The sequence below is a fragment of the Mytilus californianus genome, unplaced genomic scaffold, assembly GCF_021869535.1.
Source record: "Mytilus californianus isolate M0D057914Y unplaced genomic scaffold, xbMytCali1.0.p SCAF_9, whole genome shotgun sequence".
In the NCBI taxonomy this organism is placed as follows: Eukaryota; Metazoa; Mollusca; class Bivalvia; order Mytilida; family Mytilidae; genus Mytilus; species Mytilus californianus.
This window is the reverse complement of record NW_026262745.1, coordinates 41528449-41554823: the sequence shown is the minus strand read 5'-3', so window position 1 is coordinate 41554823 and position 26375 is coordinate 41528449. Positions and strand designations below refer to the sequence as shown.

At 32.8% G+C, this 26375-nt stretch overlaps 1 protein-coding gene across 2 annotated transcripts in view; it reads left to right on the top strand.

Moving 5' to 3' along the window:
- LOC127715239 (sodium- and chloride-dependent glycine transporter 2-like) overlaps positions 1-26375 on the top strand; it is a 219157-nt gene that overhangs the window by 168634 nt on the left and 24148 nt on the right. The window contains exons 1-2 of one of the 2 annotated variants that reach the window (XM_052221263.1): positions 9937-10010; positions 18998-19178. The exons of the other annotated variant lie outside the window; for it this stretch is intronic. Of the exons in view, the coding sequence (XP_052077223.1) occupies positions 10008-10010; positions 18998-19178 (184 nt within the window). The 5' untranslated portion in view covers positions 9937-10007. Of the gene's footprint in view, positions 1-9936; positions 10011-18997; positions 19179-26375 lie in introns of those variants that run through there. 2 annotated transcript variants of the gene reach the window in all.

Below are 26375 nucleotides of genomic sequence, written 5' to 3'. Positions count from 1 at the left end.
ACCATGGAAGATATTCGCAGACATAGAAACGTAAAACTTATGTCGGACCAGAAGAAGTTGGTAAAATATACGTCGAAACCGTCCTTTGACCATTTTCAGATATTTAACCAACACCTTGTGGGTATAGAAAACAAAAAAGTGAACATTCTTTTAAACAAACCAATCTATGCTGGTCAGGCAATATTGGACATTTCGAAAGCACTGATGTATGAATTCCACTACAAAATAATGAAGCCCATGTATGAAGAAGATATTCGATTGCTTTTTACGGATACTGGTAAATATTTTATTTTTTTTTTATATTTTATGGGGATAAAAGACAAGTAGTATTTTACACAAGTTATCAATTTTACCGCTTCGACCATGCATGTTTCAGTTAAATAAATTCAGTCGGCAACCGAATTATTCGGCTAGTCAAAGCTAAACAATGATGTAATTCTTATTTTCTTACAGACAGCTTGTGTTACGAAATCATGACAGATGATGTATACAAGGATATAGAAATCATCAAAGACCATTTCGACTTTTCTGGATATCCTCAAACTTACTACCTATTCCCAAACAAATAAAAAAAAAAATGCCTGGAAAATTCAAAGATGAACTAGATGGACTATGAACTAATTTTATAATTAATCGATTAACAAAAACTTAAAAATAACAAATATTAAATAAAAAATAACAAAGTCCAAAGAAAAAAAAATAATACCATTGAGATTATTTTTATTTTACAAAAATCTATTTTATTGTTAACCTAATTTCAAACCTAATTTTTTACTAAATACTTGATGAATTTCGTTTTGTTTCAGGCGTTCCAATTAAAGAGTTTATTGGATTGCGACCAAAAATGTACAGTTTGATATATGATGACGACAACACGGAACAGGAAAAGAAAACTGCCAAAGGAATAAAAAAATGTGCTGTCAAAAATCAGTTAAAACATGCCAATTATAAAGAATGTTTATTTCAAAATGCATCGACAATGAATTCAATGAAATTAATAAAAAGTCAAAATCATGCACTCATTGTCAACCATATTGTTAAAAAAGGTTTATTTAACATTGATGAGAAGAGATTTTGGATTAATCATATTAAGAGTTATGCCTATGGACATTTCAAAATATGATTAAACTTTATATTATTGTTTTATTTTATAATTTAGTATGTTATTTTATTGCAAATAAAATTTTATGAATTTTTCTTAAAAACTTTTATGGAACGCCTGAAACAAACTCATCTTACAAAAAGAGTACAATTATTTACTTATATCGTTCAATAAGCCTATTAAGTCAACGTGGTAAGCGTCTTCTGTTTTCTTTTTTTTTTTTTGGTGGTGCCGTATACGGTGGTGGTGTATACGGCGGTGGTGGTGGCATGGGTTCCCGTTGCGATTCACTAGAAATGGTACAAGTTGTACCATTTCTTTGGTGTCTTGTAGTGTTAACGTTGTTTGGTTCTTGAGAAATTTCTTTGTAGAATTGGGGACTTGGTTTGTCCTCCTCCTCCTTAAATACATTTTTTTAAATTTTTTTTAGCATTTTTTTTTTGCATTTTTTTTATATTTTTTTTATAAGTTTTATATATTTTTTTTCCATTATAGTCGAAAGTTCTCCGAAAGCTCTGCAAATAAGTCAAATTTAAAATCTTTTCAAATTTATTTATTTTAATAAGATCAACATTAAACCCCCTCCCCCTTTAGCTGTAAGACAGCATTTACATATTATAAAAATATCTTTATTAATTATAAAAAAAATCCCAAATTTCTTAACTTTATATTTAAAAATTATTTTCTCACTAGTCAATCATACCACATATTTTGGATAATGAAAATAGACTTACTTTGAAATTTTCCTTCAACATCTCCAATTGACTAACGAGTTCACTAAATTGAACTGCTTCCTCAAAAGCAAATGAAATTCGTCCATTAAAATTCGGTCTGTTGTCATAAATATTGACAAAAAAATTACCCCTACTAGATTGTTGTAATACAACATTCTTTTGATTACCAAATCTATGGGAATATTCTTTTTTCCTATTTTTGGATTTCTCCAAAAACACAAATCGTGAACCATTTTCCATAGCCATAATGAATGTAGAAATTAAAAAATTTGAAATGAGAAAGACTTTATATATGTACTCTCTGTAAGATGCGATGAAACCAACCCCTTGTCAAGAAAAAATTAACTCCACCCACCCCAAAAAGCTTCATGTCATACCATTAGTCCGTTTTGAAGCATGAAAATTTGAATAATCATTTTGGGAAATTTTCCCACCCACAAATTTCCCGCCATAGTCCCACAATTTATTCATACAAAAAAAATTACACGTGCACATAACACAACAAATATCACAGCCAATAAAGAATAACATTGAATTCATATCACATAAAAATACATACCAGAGGGAAAAAAAGACAACGCAAGAATAGGGGAACACTTACACAAAGCATGTTTCTGGCAATAAGGAAGATGTAGAAATTCCAAAATTAAGAAAATGGATTAAAGAGATTGAAGAAAGAAACGGGGCGCGACAGACCACTTGGGGACTCATCAAAGATTTGACACGCCCTGTTGAAACTATATTTATATATCCCGTAGCTTCTGCGGAGAAGAGTAGCCAACGAAAAAAGACGATGTATTTAAATGGTAAAATTGTATATATATATATATTAGTTTATTTTAAATTATTATTTTTCACAGCAGAAAGTTCCCTCCCTATGGTGTAGATATCACCCTTACCATAAGAGGAAACACAAAGCATGTTTCTGGCAATAAGGAAGATGTAGAAATTCCAAAATTAAGAAAATGGATTAAAGAGATTGAAGAAAGAAACGGGGCGCGACAGACCACTTGGGGATTGATCAAAGATTTGACACGCCCTGTTGAAACTATATTTATATATCCCGTAGCTTCTGCGGAGAAGAGTAGCACCCGAAAAAAGACGATATATTTAAATGGTTAAATTGTATATATATATTAGTTTATTTAAATTATTATTTTTCACAGCAGAAAGTTCCCTCCCTTTGGTGGGGTCTTACCACGCAGCAGATTGGAGGGGCTGGGTCCTATTTCTATGTCCCGGGAATCCCTCGGGGCAAAGAAAAAAAAGCATGTTTTTGACAATGAGGAAGATACGGAGATACCAAAGTTAAGAAAATGGATTCAAGAGATTGGAGAAAGAAACGGGGAGCTACAGACCACTTATGATTGATTTAGTCTTCTTTTTAAAAGGATATAAAAATAGCAATCAATAATTAAATTGATACTAAACCGAAATGTATTGTATTTTTCCTTCTAGTTAAAACACGCACAAATATAATATTCCGGAATAATTTCACTCTCCTACACATCGTTTATTTATTTAGTATATCCCTTACACAATTAATCTATTTTCAACCAATCAGAGTTTTGTTTCAAAGACATAACAGTGACTTAATACCAACATTTAAATACAACGTACTCAAAATTATTGTTAATTAACAAACTCATGAAAATAATATAAAAAGAATTGATGATTTTATCAAAATATGATTCATTTATACCATTGAAAGATAACTGATACTAAAAATTCTAGAAAAACATTTTAAATCTCCTTTGCAATATGAAAAGTATCTCTTTAGTATTAAGTCAAATCTCTTTCCCGTACAAACGTCATTTCATTTTCGCGCCATATCATGTAAGAAAATTTTCAGTAAACAAACAACAACAAATTGTTAAAATGAACATCTTCATCTTCGTTTTGATAGTGCAAGTTATTGCGTCACCTGCACGCAAGTCTGAAAGAATTGGAGAAGATTGTGAGAACGAGGGAGACGCCATACGCTGTCGTCACACTGGAATCAATGATTACATCTTGAAGAAGCAACGGAAGGAAGTGTCCACCCTAATAATGGATCGCTTGTTTGAGCCATCCACACTCAAAGTAGATGGTATAACAGTACGCATAGAAGACGGGGACATTGAGTAGTGCTGCCACCACATAGAAGGTGCAACAGCTGTTTGTGTTCACGATGAACAGTGTGTAAGTCTTTATGCATCATCTTCGTTGAGAATATGGTTTTTCTTCTTAATTATCCCTTGACTGATCTTGTTCCTACAATTATCAATGTATTTATTCTTATTTATAAAAAATAGATAATATTGTATGGTGGAGCAAAGTAAATAAACCAACTTGGCCACAAAAAAATGAAAAAAAAATGTTTCATTTGAAACCCCCCCCCTTTATTTTTGTTTTACAATGTTAAACATATTCAGACACTGGTTAAGAGAGTTATTTGACAATATTTTTTTATCTAAAGTAAGTTTGTAAATGCTTACCATTGTAGATATTTTTTTCAGCCTACAACTACAGTGAAATCTCTCACAGAACATGCTACACAAACTACCATGACAACTATTGAAAAGAAAGCTTCGCCGTCTGCTTTGGAAAAAACCAACTTTACCTGCTTTGAAAAAACCAACCATTGTGTCTTCACTTTCATCAACAACAGTTAACTCTACCATGTCTACAGAATTTAAACATTTGGTATGTATAATTAATTATGATAAAAACAACACTAACACTCATACCATATCTTCTGATTTTTTAAATGAATACAAATTGTTGTTAACTTGACCTGACATTAACATAGAGTAATGATTGAAAATTAATGTTTTATATTATTTTTCAGACTGTTGGTACCATCATGACAAACTTGGAAGGTTGGGTCATTAGTTCAAAGTTTAATATATGTTAATTTAGTGAGCTCAATATATTTTCTCTCGGGTCATATGTTTTTTTTTTTTTATTTACTGATTTTTTTACATGGTGTTAAAGATTGATCATATGTATGTATATGGTTGATGTTGTCATATATTGTTTTTTTATAGTCTATTTTACATCATGTAATAAGTGCCAAAATATAGTGTAAATACATAGTAGTATTCATTGCATAATTTTCCTGAAGTCATAATTTCATAATAGGATTGATCACATAATTGTCCTCAACTGGTGTATTTCTTTTAATCAAAAATATCTCAGGTAACATATTTTTGAATGATATATCAGGTTATAAGTTTTTATATATTGATGTTTTACAATAATACATTGCATAATTTTCTCAAGTCATATATTTCTTCAATCAAAAAAGATATCGGGTAACACAATCAGATTATATGTTTTATATATTGTTTTACAACAATAATGGATAGATGCTTAGGTTATGTCTTTTAATATATATATATATATATATATATAGTTTATTGAGAACATAATGTTTCCTTAAAAAATAATTTAGACACTTGAAACAGTGATGTTAAATGTGAATAAATTTTAATCTGTTTCAATCATCTTTTTCTTTTTCAAAGCCATTTACTACCTGTCAAAACAACATATTAGTTTCTATACTCAAGAAGGTATACCAATGTTTACAATGACATCATTCTGACAATTGCTGGAATGTCACTTATTTGAATTTTGATTGACCTCCTCCAAATTGCTGGAATGTCACATATTTGAACTTTGATTGACCTCCTCCAAGTTCCTCCAAGCTCCTCCTGTTTCAGAACGTGCACTACAATACTACTGATACAATGGGTCTACCAGGGTTGTTAACCTTGTGTATTTTAGGAAGAAGATACAAATGACCAGGCTTGGCGTTCTCTGGTTTTAAATATCCGATTATATCCTCATCTATGTGACCGTCATCGTGCATGGTTTGTAACGCAGTAATAAATTTGGAACTAAACTCGGAAGTAGGGTCAAAGTCAATCTTCTTATAAAATCTCTCATCAGAGAGCTGACGCTCTGCTTCCGCGATGTAATTAGCTTTGTCCATTATCACAACGGTACTTCCCTTGTCTGCTGGTTTTATCACAATATCATCTCGGTTTCTCAGCGATTGTATGGCTTTTTTCTCGTCAGAAGAGGTGTTATAAAATGACGAGTACTTGTTGTTAGCTAGATGAACAACATCCGATTTGATTTTGTCGATAACATCTTCCAGTGTAGCAGATTTACTAGGTTTTGGAATCCATGAACTCTTCTTTTTAAAATGCGGAACTCTGGTGTCTTCCTCCGAGTCAGACGTGTCTGAGTCTTCCTCATTATCCTTGTTACCAAAATATTCTTTGATTCTGAGGATTCTGGCAAAGTTATTAAGGTTATCTTCCAGTTTCATATTATATATGTTACTGGAAGTAGGGAAAAATTCAAACCCTTAGATAAGACTTTAATTTCGTCCTCAGTTAAAGAGACTGTTGATAAATTGACAACCGTGTTGTTAGAATTGACTGGAATTTGACTTTTTCTTCGAAATCTACGGTTGCGAGGCTTTTTATTTTTATTTGAAATTTTTGAAGGTCTGATTAAAGGGTGATTAATTTGCACACCATCACGTTTAAATTTGTTAATCTGTTTGACGTGGAGCTTGTGTGATTCAATACGTTTGATATCACCAAGACGTACTTGAATTTCGTCAAGTTCAAGATCAGACAATAGTTCACGAGATCGGCAGTGCAAGTTATCACGAAGTTTATATAAATAATTTACTTGATGAGTTGCTTCTTGCCGTAAAAGATCCATCAGACTAAAAGAACTGTTGTATAGAATTTTATTCCATCTATGGAAAAATCTATTTGACTTTTCTCCTGTTGTAAGTGGCGAAGCTTTTAAAACTAACCCTTTCGGAATAATTCTTTGATCAATGAAGATTTCTAAATTTGAAATATGATGTTCTGTTTTGATAATTTTGATAGTAAAAGATCTTAATTTCTTAAAATGAAATTGCAAATGCATGATGGAATATGCAGTAAGAATATCGGATCGAGTGAACACACTCAATGCAGACTACAAAAAAGGTAAAAATATTAAATGACTGAATAATAGCCAACGATAAATCTTACGGGGCGACGGAACATATATATATGATACAGTACACTACAAAATATAATATATAACCAGTCTAAAAGGGTACAACATCACCAAAAAATGACAATAAACGAACAAATGTAACTATAAATATTTCGGATAACAGATATTCTTCATCAGTATGAACACGATGTAAAATGAATCAGATCAATCTATTCTGATTATTAAACTATAGCAATCTTGAATTCTATACAATAAAAAAAGTGAAACAGTTTCATCCAAACATCATATGAAGAGACGCTAATAAATTTTTAAAATTTCAAAAAAACGACTCAAAGACATGCCTAAATGAAAATAGTAATTAGTGATATGAACTGGCACAACTCTTAAATTCCAAAATGACGTCAGTTAAGATGTTGCAACAACTTCCCAAAAAAAAAACAGCACTGATCGATATAAGCTGGTAAAATATGTCAAACAGAGGCTGCGTATTTATCATCCCAAATAAATAGCAGTTTTATATTGAAAAGAAAAAATAATAGTAAATTTGGGCTAAGGTCAAATAATTGGACGTGGATGCGTACTTGTACATCCCTACCAAATGAAAAGAACCCTGGTACTTAAACTAGTAAAATTCAAAAAATTCCAAACGAATCCTTAAAACTGTAAGAGTCAAGTAAGGAAGCCGGAGTAACTGGAAACAAATGATGTCAGGAAAATGAGTGATGGTAGGGAAAATGAGTGACTCATTCTATGTTTTTTTTCATGTATGCCCTCTGGGGAAACTGTCCTTAGCTTCTTATCCAAAACCTTTCCCGAGCAAGTCTTTCGGCCCTTGACCAACCCTCGTTGTGGTCTATGATTGTGATTGTAAGGTTTTTGAGATTAGCTTGTGCGTGCCCCTGTTCTGTCTCGCCAATATACTGCATACCAAATCGACACTGAAGAAGGTATACAACATTCTGTGGTTTGCAAGTTACATTACAAAATATAGTGTACACAGACCCAGTGGAGTGGCAAGTAAATGTTTGAGTATTCAGTATTTGTTGGCAAGTCAGACATCGTCTGTTACCACACGACTTGCACCATCCTGCAGTTGAACAGCTTTTATTAGAGGAGACGTCAGTTCCCACAAATAAGTCTTTCAGACTTGCTGGTCTCCGAAAGGCTAAGACAAGAGGATTGGGAAAGATCTTGAACAATTTTGGGTGCTTGGCAATAGTTTGCCAATTGGCACGGATCAAACGTGAAAGGTAATACTAACAATTATGGAAACATATATATTACTATATAAAATCAGTGTAATTTATCATAAAAAAGGAGATATGGTATGATTATAAATTCAGACGACAACTACCCAACAGTGTCTAAATGAATAGAATTTGAGCAATTTTAAACCACCTTACGATCATCATTAGGATGAAGGTTGGCGTCTGTTGAAACGTGTATACCCGCTGCATTTTTATGCACCTGTCCTAAGTCAGGAGCCTGTTGTTCAGTAGTTGTCGTTTGTTTGTGTTGTTCATAAGTGTTTCTCGTTTTTTATATAGATTAGACCGTTTGTTTTCCCGTTTGAATTGCTTTACACTAGTCATTTTGGGGCCCTTTATAGCTTGCTGTTCGGTGTGAGCCAAGGTGCAGTGTTGAAGGCCGTACTTTGACCTATAATTGTTTACTTTTTACACATTGTGACTTGGATGGATAGTTGTCTCATTGGTACTCATATAACATCTTCTTATTTATATCAAAATACAGTCAAACGTCGGAGGTCAAATATAATTAGATTGTTGCAAACTTAGTATTAGTACAATAACATAAATTAGGAAATTAAACGCACAGCTTTACTTATCGTTAATGTACCCAAATAGATTTCACGGTTAAAAACACACGATTTCACATTTTAATCTTTACATTTGATTTGTAAAATACGCAAAGCTTGTAAAAAGATGTCATATAGATTTTAACTTTAAATTGTTCATGTGGAATTATCCATGTCGGAAGTTTGAAAGTTTATACTTGCTCACCTGTATACATGTTGACATTTCAAAAGTTCTTGCCAATTACTCCAACTCTATAAATGATGATTACAAAAAATACAAATACAAATTTATGAATTTCGAAAAGCCGACTGCATACCGTGTACAATAGAAATTATTTTATATATTGTCAGGGCGGAAAATGACAGTTTTACGGCCGTACGACAATTTGCGGTTTAAAGGTAGTGATAGACTCAGTACCGGTTAAAGGGTGTGTGTGTGAGGGGGGGGGGGCTGTTTTTGATGATTTTTTTAAGATTCGTTTTTTAATTTTGTGAAATTTCATGCCGTTTTATGGAATAGAACCCCTCTTTCAAAATGGCTGGATCCGCACTTGAGACTAGTAATTACCTTCCAATGCAAGTTTTTTTTCTAATTAACCCAGTGAGTACATCGACATTATTGTCTACTTTTGTTTATCGGTGTTCCCACTGTCTGTATCACTCTGTTCAGGTCTTCATAAAATTGCATATTACGGCTTTGTGGCGTCAAATACGTTGACCTGGCCACATTAATAACTGTGACCTTTACATATCGCTGATGTCACAATGAATGAACCGACGTTGATAAGTTTGACCCGAATATGAAGCCTTTTTGAACTCGTGCGCTGCGCTTACTCGACAAAAAACTTCATTATGTGACTCGCAGCTGATATTTTACAATATCAATATGCAGATAACCTGATAATCGGTACCTATGTGTTCGATCATTTGTACAAGGACGTCATTCGATATTTCAAGTATAATACCGTAATATATCCTCACCTAATCTGCATACAAAGTCAGGTTCTTGGTAGACTTGGAATCTTCGATTTGGTTTCAATTAGTTGTTTAAGATTGTTGCTAATTGAATCACAAAATACTAGGCCATTTCTATATGTATAAGTCAAGTACTTTGACAAATAGCTTAGCTCGTTCAGTAAGATACATAAAATGTCAACCCTCTGTAATTTATAATCGTACGTAATATCATGCGCTCCTATCGTATCTGTTTATAATTTTGTACTTGAAATGCTATGTCCTTTGCACCAGGTAAGCAAAAAAATACACCTGTTAGACTTTTAAATTTTGCATTTATTCTTACAATTTATGGGCAGCTGTGAACATTTATGTGTAACTCCGATAAAAGATGGTAAGAAATTTAATTTCGCATTTTCATAATAATTTATTGTTGACCATAAGGCACACACACACACACATGTATTAAAAACATTGTGTATGAAAAATGAAAGATTTGTAGATCAACTGCTCAATTTTCATACTTGGTTCAAACCTTAGACTCAATTTTTGCTGTTCTTTAAATGAGATCTATGTCGGTCTCCATTTCAAACGGGTTATAGACATAAAGGCTTCAACTAAAAGAAAATTGTTGAAAATATTTTAGGTACGTGCAATATTTTTGTGTTATACGTTGTATTACAAGAGATTTCAGGGGCGAAATAGAAATTCGGTTGCTAAATGTCGAATCTATATATTTCCATTTCATTTCGTTAGTATCTTATTGAAGTCAAAATTTAGCTATAAGTTTTAATATCCGAATAAGCGATTAAGTTGTGAACTTGCACCATCATGACTAAGCATCGAAGTTCATATATCATGAAGATAGACAATTGAAATATTTAAAAGATCCCCAAATGTAAATGTTTCCTGTCCTAATTCATAAACTCCTTCAGTGGTTGTACAATACCTTGTCACATCTTAATGATGTGGGTCACTTGCAGAATTGATAAATTTTATTCTCTATCTTTCATTTTTGATATCTTCTCCTGTCCGGGACATGTTCACAATTCTATATCTCTCATTCTGGCCAATAGATTTTTAGCCACATCTTAGAGCAACCAACCAGAACCGATATTTGTGTTGTAATAATTTAAGAATGTTTAAAGATAGCGTGAATATCAAATGAAATGTATTATCGCACGATGGTTGGGAAAACAATTGCCATAGACGGTATGTTGATCACAAGATGACTTCTGGTTCTATCTGTCGTTGGATTTCTGTATCGTTGACTTCTCAACATTAATGAAGAGGACATATTAGGTAAATGTTATTTGATTTAGACATCTTGATCTAAGTTGTACACACTGTACCGGAACTGGAACTGGAACTGTATATTTGAGTCAATGTTACGTTAATGCATTTTTCTATTAATTAAATCATGCAATGGTCCTATCGAGGTAATTTCATAATAATGTTTCCATGCTTAAACATAAAGCCAATAACGGTCATTTAATGTTTTAAGATCTAAAAGCTGAATAGGTAGACCCACAAAACACAAAAACGTTCAGGAAAGTGTGGACTATCAGTAACGTTACAAGAACGTTATGATATAACGTTATGAAAAACCAATCTAGAACCTTAATAGAACCTTGTGTAAACAATCTGGAACCTTGATAGAACCTTGTGTAACCAATCTGGAACCTTGATAGAACCACGTGTAACCAATCTGGAACCTTAATAGAACCTTGTGTAACACATCTGGAACCTTTATAGAACCTTTTGTAACCAATCTGGAACCTAAAAAGAACCTTGTGTTACCAATCTGGAACCCAAATTTAACCTAGTCTCAGACAACATTTGTACGTTGGCACAACAATGGCCCAACGTATCTACATTCATTGGCCCAACGTTGTTTTTAGACGTTGGCCCAATGTATAAGTGCAAAGTGGCCCTATGTTGGCCCAATGTGATGGCTATGCGTTGGCACAACGTTGTAATGTTTTATACTAAACATAGTTCCAACGTTGGCCCAATGATGGAATAAAACGGCCGATGTTGAACAAACGTTGGGAAAACGTAGTAATACAAACTTTTAACAAACGTTGGCACTCCGTTGGTTCAATTTGTAAACTTTTCGATCCATATGAAGGATGCTAAAATCCCTTCCAAGCAACAACTGAAATAATTCCTGGTTTTTACATCAGTTCAAAATTGCAAAAGTATTAGTTTTATAAAATGTTACAATTATTGCGTTATCACTGTTGTTATACCATTTTGTTTCTTACATACTACCCTGACAATTTGATATTTTGCCACTTTCTCTCCATCTTCCTGAACATGCATGAACAATTTGCTACTGGACGTTTAAGCAACCAACAATCAATCAATCTTTCTCTCCAGGAATTGTACTTTAGAATTTTACCCATATTCGAATGAATTCAATCAACACATCCATGCTACCTATTTTTCTTAAATATGAACACAAAGGTATGAATATATATAATTTATTTTTACTAGACAACCAGCAAAGTGTTAAAAGTTTAATTTTATGTATCTACACGTTGCTAAATCAGATCTAGAATGAAAATTATAAAGTCTAGTCATGATAATTCATTACTGTATATGTAATTCACTTCATACAGTTATTTTCCTAGTTCTGTATTCTAACATGGTTTTTATTCACAAGAGTGTTTCTTTTGTTTTCTGCTACACTTTCTTTTGTCACTATTTCTGACTCCGTCTTATGTTTAATTCTTATCCAATATAGCATATCTTCATAAAAATTATTTCACTGCCCCTGTAATAAAGTAATGAATAAATGAGTACTCAATGTATACTTCTTAAAAATATACTTAATCCTAAAAAATAAGCAAAAAGACAAAAAAAATACATTGTTTCCAGTGTTGTGGCACAACAAAAATATGATAAATAGGTAGAGAAAAGACTCTTTTTTAATATTTTACCTAGCCTATACTAGGCACAGCAATATGCATAAGGCATGCTTTACCATAATGGTTAGACTTCACCGTGCTAGCTAAGTTAAGCAGGAAAATTGAGGGTAGATATGGATACAGGAAAAAGAACCATGTCAAAAAAACGTTATACCTAAATAAATAATTCTTGTGGAAAAAATACGAAGTAAAATCTAAATACACCAGCATTAACGGTAATATTAAACATTTTATGCATATATATCTGCGAATTTCGAATCCGATGTGGCATAAAGGATGGCTATTATGTTACTTACTAAAAGTAATTTATTCTGCATTTTGTCCCATCTCCATTTCCATGCATTTTCTAGCCAAAATATTGTCTATGATTCCTACCATTCTTTTTGCACTCTGATTTATTTTGTCTTCTGTAGTACTCACGACCTATAAATTTATATTAGAATATAAAATTGTATATTTAGAAGAAAATCTACTTCAAATAATTCATACACGAAACTGTCTGCCAATTTTTATAGAATTTTTCGTTTAGAAATATCCTAAAGTGTGATATATAATTTATTTTCAAATTTTCTCCTTTTTGTTTTTTACATTTCCCCCCTTTCTTTTACATTTTCCCTCTTTCTTTATATTTCAAGGAAAAGTTTTTAAATGGCTTTCTTCTTAAGATTTTCATGTCGTTTATTATAATAAATTAGATGATTTAAATATAATTATCACACATACATGCCGTTTCATTATGTTTTATATATATCTTTTGATGGATTTCACTTTTTCATGATTCCTTAATGTTTAATTATAACACGGCATACATATAATTTAAAGAAGTATATATGTCGTTAAATGAAATGAGATACCCTGCAGTTATCATACTTTTCAATTATATATGATCAAATCGCTGAAAGACTCACTCCTAAAATATTGAAAACTATCATTCTTGATTGATAGTAATATCTTGGTGTAAATTAGATACACCAATTCGGGCTAGCGCCCTCAAGTTGTATCTAAAACATATTGTTAACCATTAAGTCTAGAATAGTTGAACATTGCTGCGAAGTTTGTTATACATTTTATTTGACATTTATTTGGCACCTCATGAACCTTTCTAGCGGATAGTTAGGGATTCTTCTTTGTTAGGTATTTTCTTATTTTTCGGAGCTTGATTAATGACTTGTACTTGTAGATGTTCATAACTATGTATGTAAGTAAAACATTAAGCAACTTATTTTTATACATTTCTTCCTCTTTAAAGGAATACAATCTTACCAATTGTTACAATCGGTGGCGAGATGATTAGTCAGAATGAAAGCTAAAGTAATTTAATAAACTTTCATGGTGAAAGTCGTTTGTCAATACAAAGTATGAGTTTTTTTTTTTCACCGGAAAATCACAGCTTTTAATATTTGTTCACTCTAAAAAAAAACACTCTTAGTAGAAAAAGTGAAATAAAAAAAATACGGAACTCCAAGGAAAAGTCAAAACCAAAAATCCTTTATCAGATGGCAAAATGAAAAGATCAAACACATCAAACGAATCGAAAACAACTGTCATATTCCTGACTTTGTACAGGCATTTCCTTATATATAGAAAATGGTGGATGAAACCTGGTTTTATAGCTAGCTTAATTTCTCACTTGTATGACAGTAAACCACATCCATTCTAAACGTAACTTCTGTTGTTCTCCAGCTGGTGTTATCGTTGTTATCCGTGGAGGCATCAATAGTGTCATATCGCTGTCTTTGTTTTAACCTCAATATAAATTGGAGCGATGCGAAATTTTTTCGGCGAAAGGTCTTTGGGCCGCTCAAGGCCCTCAGAATCTTATGAAAAAATAACGCAAAATCGTGCATTCTGAGCGTTTCCCGGACCCTTTCTTAATCTGAAACGCAAGTTTTGTTTTAATTATTATTATTTTTTCGACAATATTCTGGTCTCAAAGCAAAATATATAGATTCAGTGTTAGACTTTTAGACGAAGAACAGGAATAAAAGCCCTGTTCATTGATAATTTGTATTTTTTGTATGTATTATGTGCGATTTTGTCCCATGCAAATTTACTCTATGTCCCCGTTTATTTTCTATTTAAGGGTCCGAACACGGCTTAATGCAAGTTTAGCCCTTCAATGTAAAAGGTCATATGGCAATTCATTATTTTTCTTTTTAACTGATTTGATTCAGGAAGATTGGTTGTCTCACTTTGATTTAACCCATGTCAGTTTTTTAGTTCTATTTACAGAAAAGACAGTCAGTTTGTATTCTTTAATATAAAGTTTAATTTTCCATGAAAAAAAAAACGACCAAATTGTCTACGTCCGGTAGCATCGTATCTTCTCAAAACCTTTCTCGAACAATACCTAGACATCGGCGGACATGTAACATCGTCAAATCACACAATTGTTCACATGACCGTCATCGTAGATCTTTCCCAATTCTGAATTTTAAAATAAGTCAAAAGGTCCTTAAGTATAATAAAACTCACGTTTAAAACAAAATTACTAATTTACAAATGAAATTCACCACAAAGACAATAGTCGTAAGAAGGACAATAAATGATCAAAAGACAAAACCGGGAACAAATAAGACACATAACGACAAACAATAGACAAGCAACACTGAAAACTAAAAATGAATGAGAAACATGGATCCCGAAAAAAGGGGCGAGGTCAGAGGGTGGACAGAACTTGTTTTCTGCAAGACACTCGCCCTGAAAACAATTTGATATGAAGATAAGTTTTTGTTGCAACTTATTATTTTTTTTAAATTTACAATATGAGGCAATTGCCTCTATGTAGTTACGGCCCTGCCTGTTAAGTCAGAATGAAGGATTAAATAAGGTTTCATTTTAACATGGGGCTAGATAACAAAGCATATACGTATTTTCTGGAATTACATTGTAGCAAATTAAGAAAATAGTACATGAATGTAGTTTCATCACTGATGATTGGGCTTAAACTTCAATAGGACTCTTATTTAGCAATCTTTGGTAAAATGGAACCACACATAGAAAAGTAAAATGGAACCACACATAGAAAAGTGAAAAAATGCTACAGTTTCCAGATAATATGTTTAATCTTAAGAGAGAGAGGTCATTATTATCTTCATCGCTATGTTAGAGAGTTGGACAAAGTAAAATGATGAAAATTGTGTTACGATTGTGCAAAGAAGCTGATTAAATTAGAAAAATGTACTAATAAATAAAAAAAACCACACACATGGCATTATGTTGCTGTTTATGTGTATTACTTAGATGATTGGGTTTTTTTTTTTGACATTGTTAATTGCTGAAATGCAGCGTTTGATATTGCATTTAGGGGACACCATTTGTTGATTTTAACTGTTTGTTTCTGAAACCCAACTTCTGTGATAATATTTTGCATTGAAATATCAACTTTCATTTAACTGGTCGTTTCTGAAACCGAACTTCAGTGAATTCACTTTTAATTGAATTGTTTTTTGATAAACTGTTTCTTGCTAAAATGCAACACTTGTGATTTGTTTTTTAGTAGTATATTTTTTCAGTAGTTTGTTGCTGATACTAAAAATCTGAGATTATATGTTTCGGCAATATTTGCTTTTTTATTGCTGGAAGGAATCTAAAGGTTCATCTACTCCCAATGTACTTTTTAAAAAGGTACAACAAAATGTTGGTTATTTTTGTTTTGTGTTTAATCCATTCATATCTAAGACAGTAAACTAGACCATTACATTTACCTTGGCCAATACAAAAGAGCTCATTATTCATAAGTTCACTTTGATTTACATTTTCTGCTTGAGGAACCTGCGGAGTATAAAACAAGGCAATTTGGTATGACTGAAAATGAGACAACAACCACCAGAGAGAGGAATAACCATGTCTTTACCCCCAAAACAAATTTGAGAGGGCTAGAGTAATCGCTCTGTCCCTGTCCATCTGTCTGTGGATAAATCATGTAAGCGAAACTCCTCCTAAGCCATTCAATGAATTATATGAAAATTTTACCAAAAGTTTTATGTAGTACTACACAGGGGTGCATGAAGTAATATATTTTTTTCCAACATTTGAAAATTGAGATACAATTTATGAACCATTTAAGCGGTATAGTGCATTTACATGAGACTTCAACCAGAGGTATTCCATCAAATGTAGACGGTCATAATGAAATAATACGCCTTTCTTATAATTGTGACTAGCCATGAGGCTTATTGGGTACCTTATCAAAAATTGACTTTTTGCTTATTTATTCATTACATACTGAAACAACACACCCTGTTAAGTTACAATGACATATTTGTTTGATCAAAATGAAATAAGTCTTTTGAACATCGGCGTAAAGAGACTCGATTGCGACAATTTTTGGTTAGCAAACGCACTAATTTATAAAGGGCACACATTATTTTATTTTATTGGCGCTTAGCAATCTCTCAATACTTGAATACAAATTTCAAATGTATAAAATTTTCTTCAATACAAACAGTTATTTACTCTTTTTAGAACATATGATTTAGATTTAACTTGTGATAAAGTTAGTATACAATTTGTCTCTATGGAAGCATTTAAATTTTTTTTTATCTGTCTTTTAACGTACTCACAATGCATGTCTCTACAACACATAGTATTCGAAGCATAACAGTTTATAAGTTGTTTACAAAATGACACCTTATATATGCATTTGATACGTATACATTATTATGATACATTTGATTATTCTATTCAGGAAAATCTATAGAACAGAGAATTTTATTTTTTATTAATACTTGATGCATGTCCTACCAATCGGAAGGGTTTAGAGGGGGGGGGAGGGGGGGGGGGGGTTAATGACCATGACTATTTATGAAACCCTTGTACGGTCGGTATTATATGCAAGTAAAACTTCTTCAGACTTTCCAGCAAAAAAAAGCCCAGCTAAAGTGTTATACTTTTTTTTCATAAATACTTCGACACGACCATTAAACTTTAATTTACTTTCAAAATATATAGTTTTTTTACCAGGCTCAGAGGCGGATATTTTGTTTTATTTCTTTGGAACTGGGCTGGGCTGGAGCAACATATATGATTAATGTAAATTTCGCTGTACTTTAAGAAAACTTATTAGAAACGGTATTTCACATCCTAAATTTTAGGGTAATATTGTACTAAAAGCGCGGAAATCACTATGTGATCCGTGTAAACTCATCGACCCTTTAAACAAACTTATAAGTAATTAAAGATTATCTTATTAATGTTGTAATAAGATCTTTGAATATTGTTTACATTGGCACTAACATCGATTCTGTCATCAACACATTAAAACATAACTAAATTAGTATTCTTTCCGTATGGTTTTTGTGATGTATAAATACACATTCACGTTAATTTTCTATTTAGAGATTGCTTTATCTATATATAACATATAACATGATACATATTTATGATAAGGTTAAAACCTAACCACCCTACTGCATTTCGATACTATTATTTTGCATTGCACAAGTCATGTCCTCTTTGACTGTCCATAGCGTTAAAACACTAAATCCCTGGGATGTGTTTTAATTGATTTTAGTCTCTGATGCATATTTTGTTTATTGTTAATTGTTTTTGGCTTTTAACTAGCTTTCAGTAACTCTCAAATCGTACTTTCGTGATAATCTGACCTGTTGACACAATTTCTAATGCATTTCTTTAATTCAATGTTTATTTGTTTTGTGTTATATCTCGTCTCTCTTTTTTTAATATGTACCACCTTAACAAGTTTTTAGTATGACGATAATTTTTCACTTCTGTACTCGTACTCTGAACAAACAAATTTATTAATTTTGTAGAAAATGTTAACTTTCGTACTCCTAACAACAGAATTGTTATATTTAAATTGACCTGTGTGCATTGTTTTATTTAACGCCATTTTGTCCCAGGTAAGAGTTGTCTTATTGACACTCTACATCTTTTATATTACTACTTGTAACGTCTATGTTATGTAGGCACCTACGTTTTAATATTGTATTTATATTGTGTCATAGATCAAACTTATTCGTTCAGTGCATGTTTACTTATTCTTGTTTAAATGTCTTTTTGGTCGAGTTAAGCTATTTCAATTGATATTTAATAGTGTGTCTTTTTATGTTGTAATATCATACTTCTGTCTTAGGTTAGAGTGAAGGTTGGCGCCTGTTAAAACGTTTAAACCAGCTGCATTTTTATGCACCTGTTCTAAGTCAGGAACCTGTTCAGTGGTTGTCGTTTGTTGGTGTGGTTCATAGTTGTTTCTCGTTTTCCCATTTTTTATATAGATTAGACCGTTGGTTTTCCTGTTTGAATTATTTTACACTAGTCATTTTGGGGCCCTGTATAGCTTGCTGTTCGGTGTGAACAAAGGCTCCATGTTGAAGGCCTACTTTGACCTATAAATATTAACCTTTTATACATTGTGACTTGGATAGAGAGTTGTCTCATTGGCACCCATACCACATCTTCTTATTTATATTGTTGGTTCATTTAGGAAAAGAAAAGAAGATCACAGACAGAAAGCAATAAAGAAACCCAGACAGAAAGCCAACATGAAGATGATGGTCGTGATAAATGGAGTGGAAATTTGGAATTTTTATTGTCCTGTGTAGGATATGCCGTCGGCCTCTCCAATATATGGAGATTTCCTTATTTGTGCTATAAAAATGGTGGAGGTTTGAAATATTTTTTGCCTCATTTTTAGACTTTGAATTTGACATAAGCGGTCATCTCAGCACCAGAATGACAAACGAGACGATTGTAAATTCGAAATTATTAATTTCCCCCACCGTAGTAGGTAGCAATAACCAACTTCACCTGCATATGGGATATACATTTTCCAACTCATTCGGTATTTAAGAGCTTGCAGCTGCTACCCAGACTTTATAAAACGTCACCAGTGTCTGAGCAGAAAGTTGATGAACCAGGGTTATGTCAAAGAACGTCTCGTCCTTTTTCTAAAAACGTTCATCGGAAGATACCAAGACCTTGTTGATAAATATTCAGTATCAACTTCACAAATAATACATGATGGTCTTGAAGTATATATTCTAGGTACTGACGTGGTTTGTCATTTTAATTACGTGTTATAGTGTTCTTTTATTTGTCTTTGTAAATTATTAACCTTTACTGTTTATTCCACATTTGGTAATATCCTTTTGGCGTGGCTTGGTACTTATGCATCTCGCCAATGTGTCGTGCTGTGGTCATGTTTTGTACTTTTGTCTTTCATTTTTGCTGATGTGCTTTGTCTATATGACATTTTGTTTGTCTCTGTTGACATATTTGTTTGTTTTTATAGTGATAAGAATTATAACACAAAGTTGACTGCTGTACCCTTATTTTTTACATTTTCACCTATTATGTCTGTTTGTTTTGTTCACACATTGTTGTCAATATAATGGAATTTTATGCGACTGTCATACAAGTGAGAGGTTTAGCTAGCTATAAAACCAGGTTTAATCCACCATTTAGTACATAAGGAAATGCCTGTACGAAGTCAGGAATATGACAGTTGTTTTCCATCCGTTTGATGTGTTTAAGCTTTTGATTTTGCAATTTGCTAAGGGACTTTCCGTTTTGAAATTTCCTTGGAGTTCAGTATTTTTGTTATTTTACTTTTTTTATATGAAAATACATTCCGATATTAATTATTTCTTATTCCCGCTTCATGAAAAATGGCGCAAAAATATTTGGTATACAAAACATCTTCAGATACTATTTATAATCAATTCTTAGCCATTTGTATCACCGTATATTCATTAATTTTAAAATAGCTTATACCTGAATTTTTATACAAAAACATTATAAAAGTGAATCATATATAAACTTTGTTTTGTATTAAAGGACTATATGGTGACTTGAATGAATCTGATTTTGCCATTTGATAAGGGACTTTCCGATTTGAATTTTCCTTGGAGTTTGGTATTTTTGTTAAATTACTTTTTGCATTATAATTACTGTTTGGTTGTAGGCAGTATAAATCGTCTTAACTTTACTATTGTCCCAGTTCACTTTGACAGAAGAACAAATCTCATGTAAGAGTCAAGACACGCATATATTAAATGCTTGGTTACAAAACAATGAATAAATGAGCCATCACCTAGCTTACGTTATCTTCAAAACTTGTTCGTACGTAAACTCATCCTTCCTTTTATTCTTCTATTCTAACATCTTGGTAATAAGAAAATAGCCCTACATAATTGTATGCAGCGGTGTATCTCTAAAATATTAAAAAAATGTATTCTCATATTACATAGGACATCAATGCATTCATTAAACGCATTGTCATTCTTGAACATGCTTTAATGGCCTACTCTTTATGTTTTCCTGGAATTTAATATCCACCGGCTCTGTTCTCTACTTTATGTGTGTACAGATTATCGGCACATTGATGTCGTAAAATGTCAGACGCGAGCCACAATGTGAACGTTTTTGGCTAGTTACGTCGCTGATACTTATCCTTAGAGATCGTGACGTCGCTCATAAGTTCTGTTGATCACGTCTCGAAGCCATGATACGAGAATTACGGAGCGATTGAGCAATGTGACATAGGCGAAGGGAAGGATGATGAACTGTGATAAACATAGCTTCTGATTTGCTAAATTATTTTCGATATCTTAAGAACCCATTCCATTCACCAAACTCTAATAAACACAGATACTCTGACCCAGATAAATTTGACAATTTCTTTGAACTTGGTAAATGTCACCAAATACTTTTGGCATTTTAGGCATGTTTTCGTCTTGTTTGACGTGCTTTATTTATCAGTTGTACTTGGATTGATCTAACTTTTAGTACTGTGAGTACTTTTAAATTGGTGTTTTGTGTCGCTTTTCTTTTTGTTAGTTGTTTTTTGTTTAGTATATATCTGATAAAAAGTAAAATTACTAAAATACCGAACTCCGAGGAAAATTCTAAACGGAAAGTCCGTAAGTAAATGGCAAATTCAAAAGCTCAAACACATCAAATGAATGGATAACAACTGTCATATTCCTGATTGATAAGTGAAGCTTTTTGCTACTGATTTATAAGTTTATTGATTTGTTTTCATAGTTGATGTATGAGATTTGAACATCGGTCAACTACTTAGGATAATTTATTTGGTATTCTCATTCGAATTATTTATTTTATAATGCTGGGGTTTCTCAATAAAATTGAGAATGGAAATGGGGTTTGTGTCAAAGAGACAACAACCCGACCAAAGAGCAGAAAACAGCTGAAGGTCACTAATGGGTCTTCAACAAAGCGAGAAAATCCCGCACCCGGAGGCGGGCTTCAGCTGGCCCCTAAACAAAAGTGTGTACTAGTTCAATGAAAATGGACATCACACTAAACTCTAAAACATATGAATGAACTAGAATTAAAAAAACATACAAGATTAACAAAGGCCAGAGGCTCCTGAACTGGGACAGGCGCATAAATGCGGCTGGACTAAACATGTTTTATGTGATCTCACCCCCTATACCTATAGCCAATGTAGAATAAACAAACACACAACAATACGCACAGTAAAACTCAGTTTAAAAGAAGTCCGAGTCCGATGTCAGAATAGGTAACAAAAGAAACTAAGCAAAATGATAATGGTACATAATTTTAAAAGGACTACTAGCAGTTACTGACATGCCAGCTCTAGACCTCAAATAAACTGATTGAAAGATAATGTCTTCATCATATGAAAATCAAGCACAATCCTTCCTGTTAAGGGTTAAGTATCATACCATCATAAAATATATGAGAACATAACCAGTATCATGCCAACAGCTGGTTTTAGAAAAAATGTGTTTTTTTCCGATGCAAAGACCTTATGAGTGAATCAATATTAATACCAAAGAGGGACGAAAGATACCAGAGGGACAGTCAAACTCATAGATCGAAAACAAACTGACAACGCCATGGCCAAAAATAAAAAAGACAAATAGACAAATAATAATACAGATGACACAACATACAAAACTAAAGAGTAAGCAACAAGAACCCCTACCAAAAATTGGGGGTGATCTCATGTGCTCTGGAAGGGTAAGCAGATCCTGCTCCACATGTGGCACCCGTCGTGTTGCTTATGTTATTACAAATCCGGTAAATAGTCTAATTCGGTAGGTCACATTCGTGAAAATAGAAGGGTATTGTAGTTACGACATAAGGAACATATCCGATATCATCTGTGAAACGGTTATTCTATAACGGTCAACCAACTCGTGATGGCGTCCGTAAAATTTACGAAGGGATGATTTCAACTTCACCATTTGGAACTCTTGGTTTAATAGCTTCCCTGTGAGCAGCAATCCTCTATCTAGGAAATCATGATAGGAAATACAAGCCCGTGAATATCGTATCAATTGGGAGATATATACTCCGTATGCAGGCGCTGCTGGAATGTTGCTACATAGAAATGGAAAGTTCACAATTGGGAAGCTGAAATCATCTCTTTTGTCGTAAAGTTTTGTTTTCAACCGACCCTCATTGTCAATTTCTAGATGTAACTTAAGATATGAGGCAGACTTAAATGTATCTGTATGCCATCTTTAATGACCCGAACACAGTATCGTAACTATATCCCTTCTTAATAAGTCTGTTTAAAAGTTTGGTTAGCTTTTGAGATGAATGTCGACATTTTTGTGCTTTGTATAGAATATTAGCATAAAAGATTGGATGTGAAATACCAGAACGTATAAGATGTCTGCATGTTGATTTATATTTACGAATGATGTCCTTGTACCGATGATAAAATTTAAAAACTATATATACGGTATGATTTTCGCTTTGTTGAAGGCCGTATGATGACCCAAAGTAACTGTTGCTTACATCCACGTCCTTCTAGTCTCTTGTGGACATTTGTCTCATTATATCTGGATTGTTATTTTATGACCAATTTTAAAAGGTTTTTTTCTAGGAACTTCGCAAACACATTTGAAATTTCAATATACTAAATACACAAAATGTACTTTATTTGAACCTTAGTGGATAGTTGTATCATTGGCAATCATACCTCATCTACCTATTTTTATATGTGCATATTATTTGGCAGAGAGAGAGACCTTAAAGGATTAACCAAAACCACAAAAAAAACTTTTGCAAAAGAGAGTTTAGTTTACCGATGTTCAAATCTCGTTCATCGATCAGGTAGATCAAATCAAGATTAGTGTTAAATTTTGTTGGGACATCTCTCGATTTATATGTACTGTTACTGTAGGATGCTTAGTTTTAGAATTCTAATCAGTAATGTCTCGGAACAGAAAATAATAAAAACTTATTTACGGTTGTTAAGTGAGATTATAACAGATGTATGGAACGCCTCAGCTGTCTTATGTGGAACTCTGATATTACTTTATGTTGTTTTATTATTACTTGATGATATTTTGCCTTTACTTAATATGGTTTTGACATTACGTAATGATGTTTTGATACAACTCAATATGGAATAGTCATTACTTAATGATATTTCGATATTACACGATATGGTTTCGTATTGACTTGATATAGTTTTGTCATTACTCAATATGGTTTTGTCATTACTCGATGTGGTTTCACCATTATTTAATGTGGTTGTGTCATTAGTCAATGTGGTTTTATCATTACTTGATGTGAATGTGACTTAACGTTATGTAGTTGTTTCATTGCATGATGTGGTTTTGTTATTTCGTAATGGAGATTTGCCTATTCTTTATATGGTTTTAACATTACGTAATGATGTTTCAAAATTTGACGATTTTACACTACATGATGTGTTTGTTTCATTATTTGATTTGGTCCTGTCATTCTTTGATGTGGTGATCCCATTACTTGATGACCAATTCGAAAAAAAATATGTTCTATTTTTAAACAGATTTCAATATATCATTTGTTTAATGTGCTTTGGATGGGTATCGCTTTCCATTGAGTTTTAAAACACTTCATGGAGGTTTACAAATTTATCATGTCAAAACAGTTTAATTCGGTTTTATTTAACTAAAACAAAACTGTATGGTTTTCAACAATAAGCAAAACCCATACCCTATAGTAAGCTATAAAAGGTCCCGAAATGAAAAATGTAAAAAACTAGAAACCTAACGATCTATAGATAGATAGATAGATGGATAGATACTTTATTCTCTAAAAACTAATTACAAGTTTACAGTATGATAGTCTAAAAGTACAAAATAATAATGGCATACGTGTTTAGTAACATGTATAATGAAAGGTTAAACTCAATAGAAATTAAAAAAAAATGGAGATGGAGACGCCGACGCCACTATCGACGACGAAATATAGGTTTGCTGGGTCTCACTGCCGCAACATTGATGTCGCAGGCTCGACACAAATCAAACGACTTGAACTTTAATGTTAACAAATGAAGCACTTCAAATCAACTCACACTAAAGTTACAGGGAAACGGGGGGAGGGGGCTCGGACTTAGCGACAAAACATCAATACTATAAAATAAGAATTCTCCGAATTTTTTAGCGTAAATGATCATTTGAACTTATACAAATATCAATCTTTTATGTGTAATCAATTGAATTCCCTGATCTACCTCGCACTAATTGAAAAATAAACTTTTTGGAAATTTCACATGTGACGACGGACATGTTCCAGTGGTCGTAACCATAATAACGTCATCTTTTTCTTAAATGTGAACTACCAAATAAAACAAAATCACTGGGTTTGTACTTTCTCGAATAACACGACGGGTGTCTTTCTGGAGCATCCGAGATCACCCCGATGGATTTATATTACCCAGTCATACCGATCTATTGAGTCAGCCAAATGAAACTGTTTTGTATGCCACCGCAACTAAAAGTTGGGGGGGGGGGGGGCATATTGTTTTACCCCTGTCCGTCCGTCCGTCCGTCCGTCCGTCTGTCCGTCCCATTATGGGTATATAGTTATTCCGCATAACTCCTCCTACAGTTTGAATCCTAGGAAGTTTTCTCTTTACTGTCTGTTTGTACATATATTGAAGGTGTGCATGTGGTCAGGGTTTAATGTTTATTATTATTTGCTCTTTTGGGAGATAGTTGAACTTTGTAATTTTTTGGGAAATTTACTTGCATAAGAAGAGCGTTTCCAGATAACTCCTCCTACAGTTTGAATGCTAGGAAGTTTTCGAATGCTGGCTGTTTGTACATATATTGAAGGTGTGCATGTGGTCAGGGTTTTTATTTTTATTATCTTTTGCTCTTTTGGGAGATAATGGAACTTTTTGTTTGTCATTTTTTGGGGTATAAGCGGTTAAATGAGTTGAGTGCGGGGCATCACTTTGTCTAGTTTACATTTTTTTCTCGTGTTGTGCTGTTACACAAGTGTAACAGTCCGATGTAAGGTTAGGATTAAGCACTCACACACATGTTAAACTCCGCCACGTGCACTTTCTTTAATTACCTGCCCCAAATCAGGAGCACGAAGTTCAATTGTTGTCGTTGTATATATGTGTGTCATTTTTTTTTTTGTAGATTATTTAAATATTAATAAGACCGTTTGTTTTTTCGTTTGAATTTTTTCACATGGTGCATGGTGGCCTTTCATAGCTGACTATATGGTGTGTTTAAGGCTATGTCCTTGTTCCGCGATAGAAAATCTAATGATAGCACGAATTTCAACTCAAAATCTTAATTAATCTAAATGAGACTTAAATTCGAATCTTACTCAAACTCAAAAAGTGACTCAAATTTAATGGTGTAACTAGAACTCTACCTTTAAATGTGACTCAAACTTGAAGTCCAACTCGAAACTCAATGCTAACTAAAACTTTAATTCTTATAATGACTTGATTTCGGAATCGGAGACTAAATCAAAGTTCTACTCAAACAGTAACCCTAACTTTAATTTGAACTCTAATTCGATGGATGGCCACACTCATCCAAGGCACATACAACATGGAAATCTATCTAAAA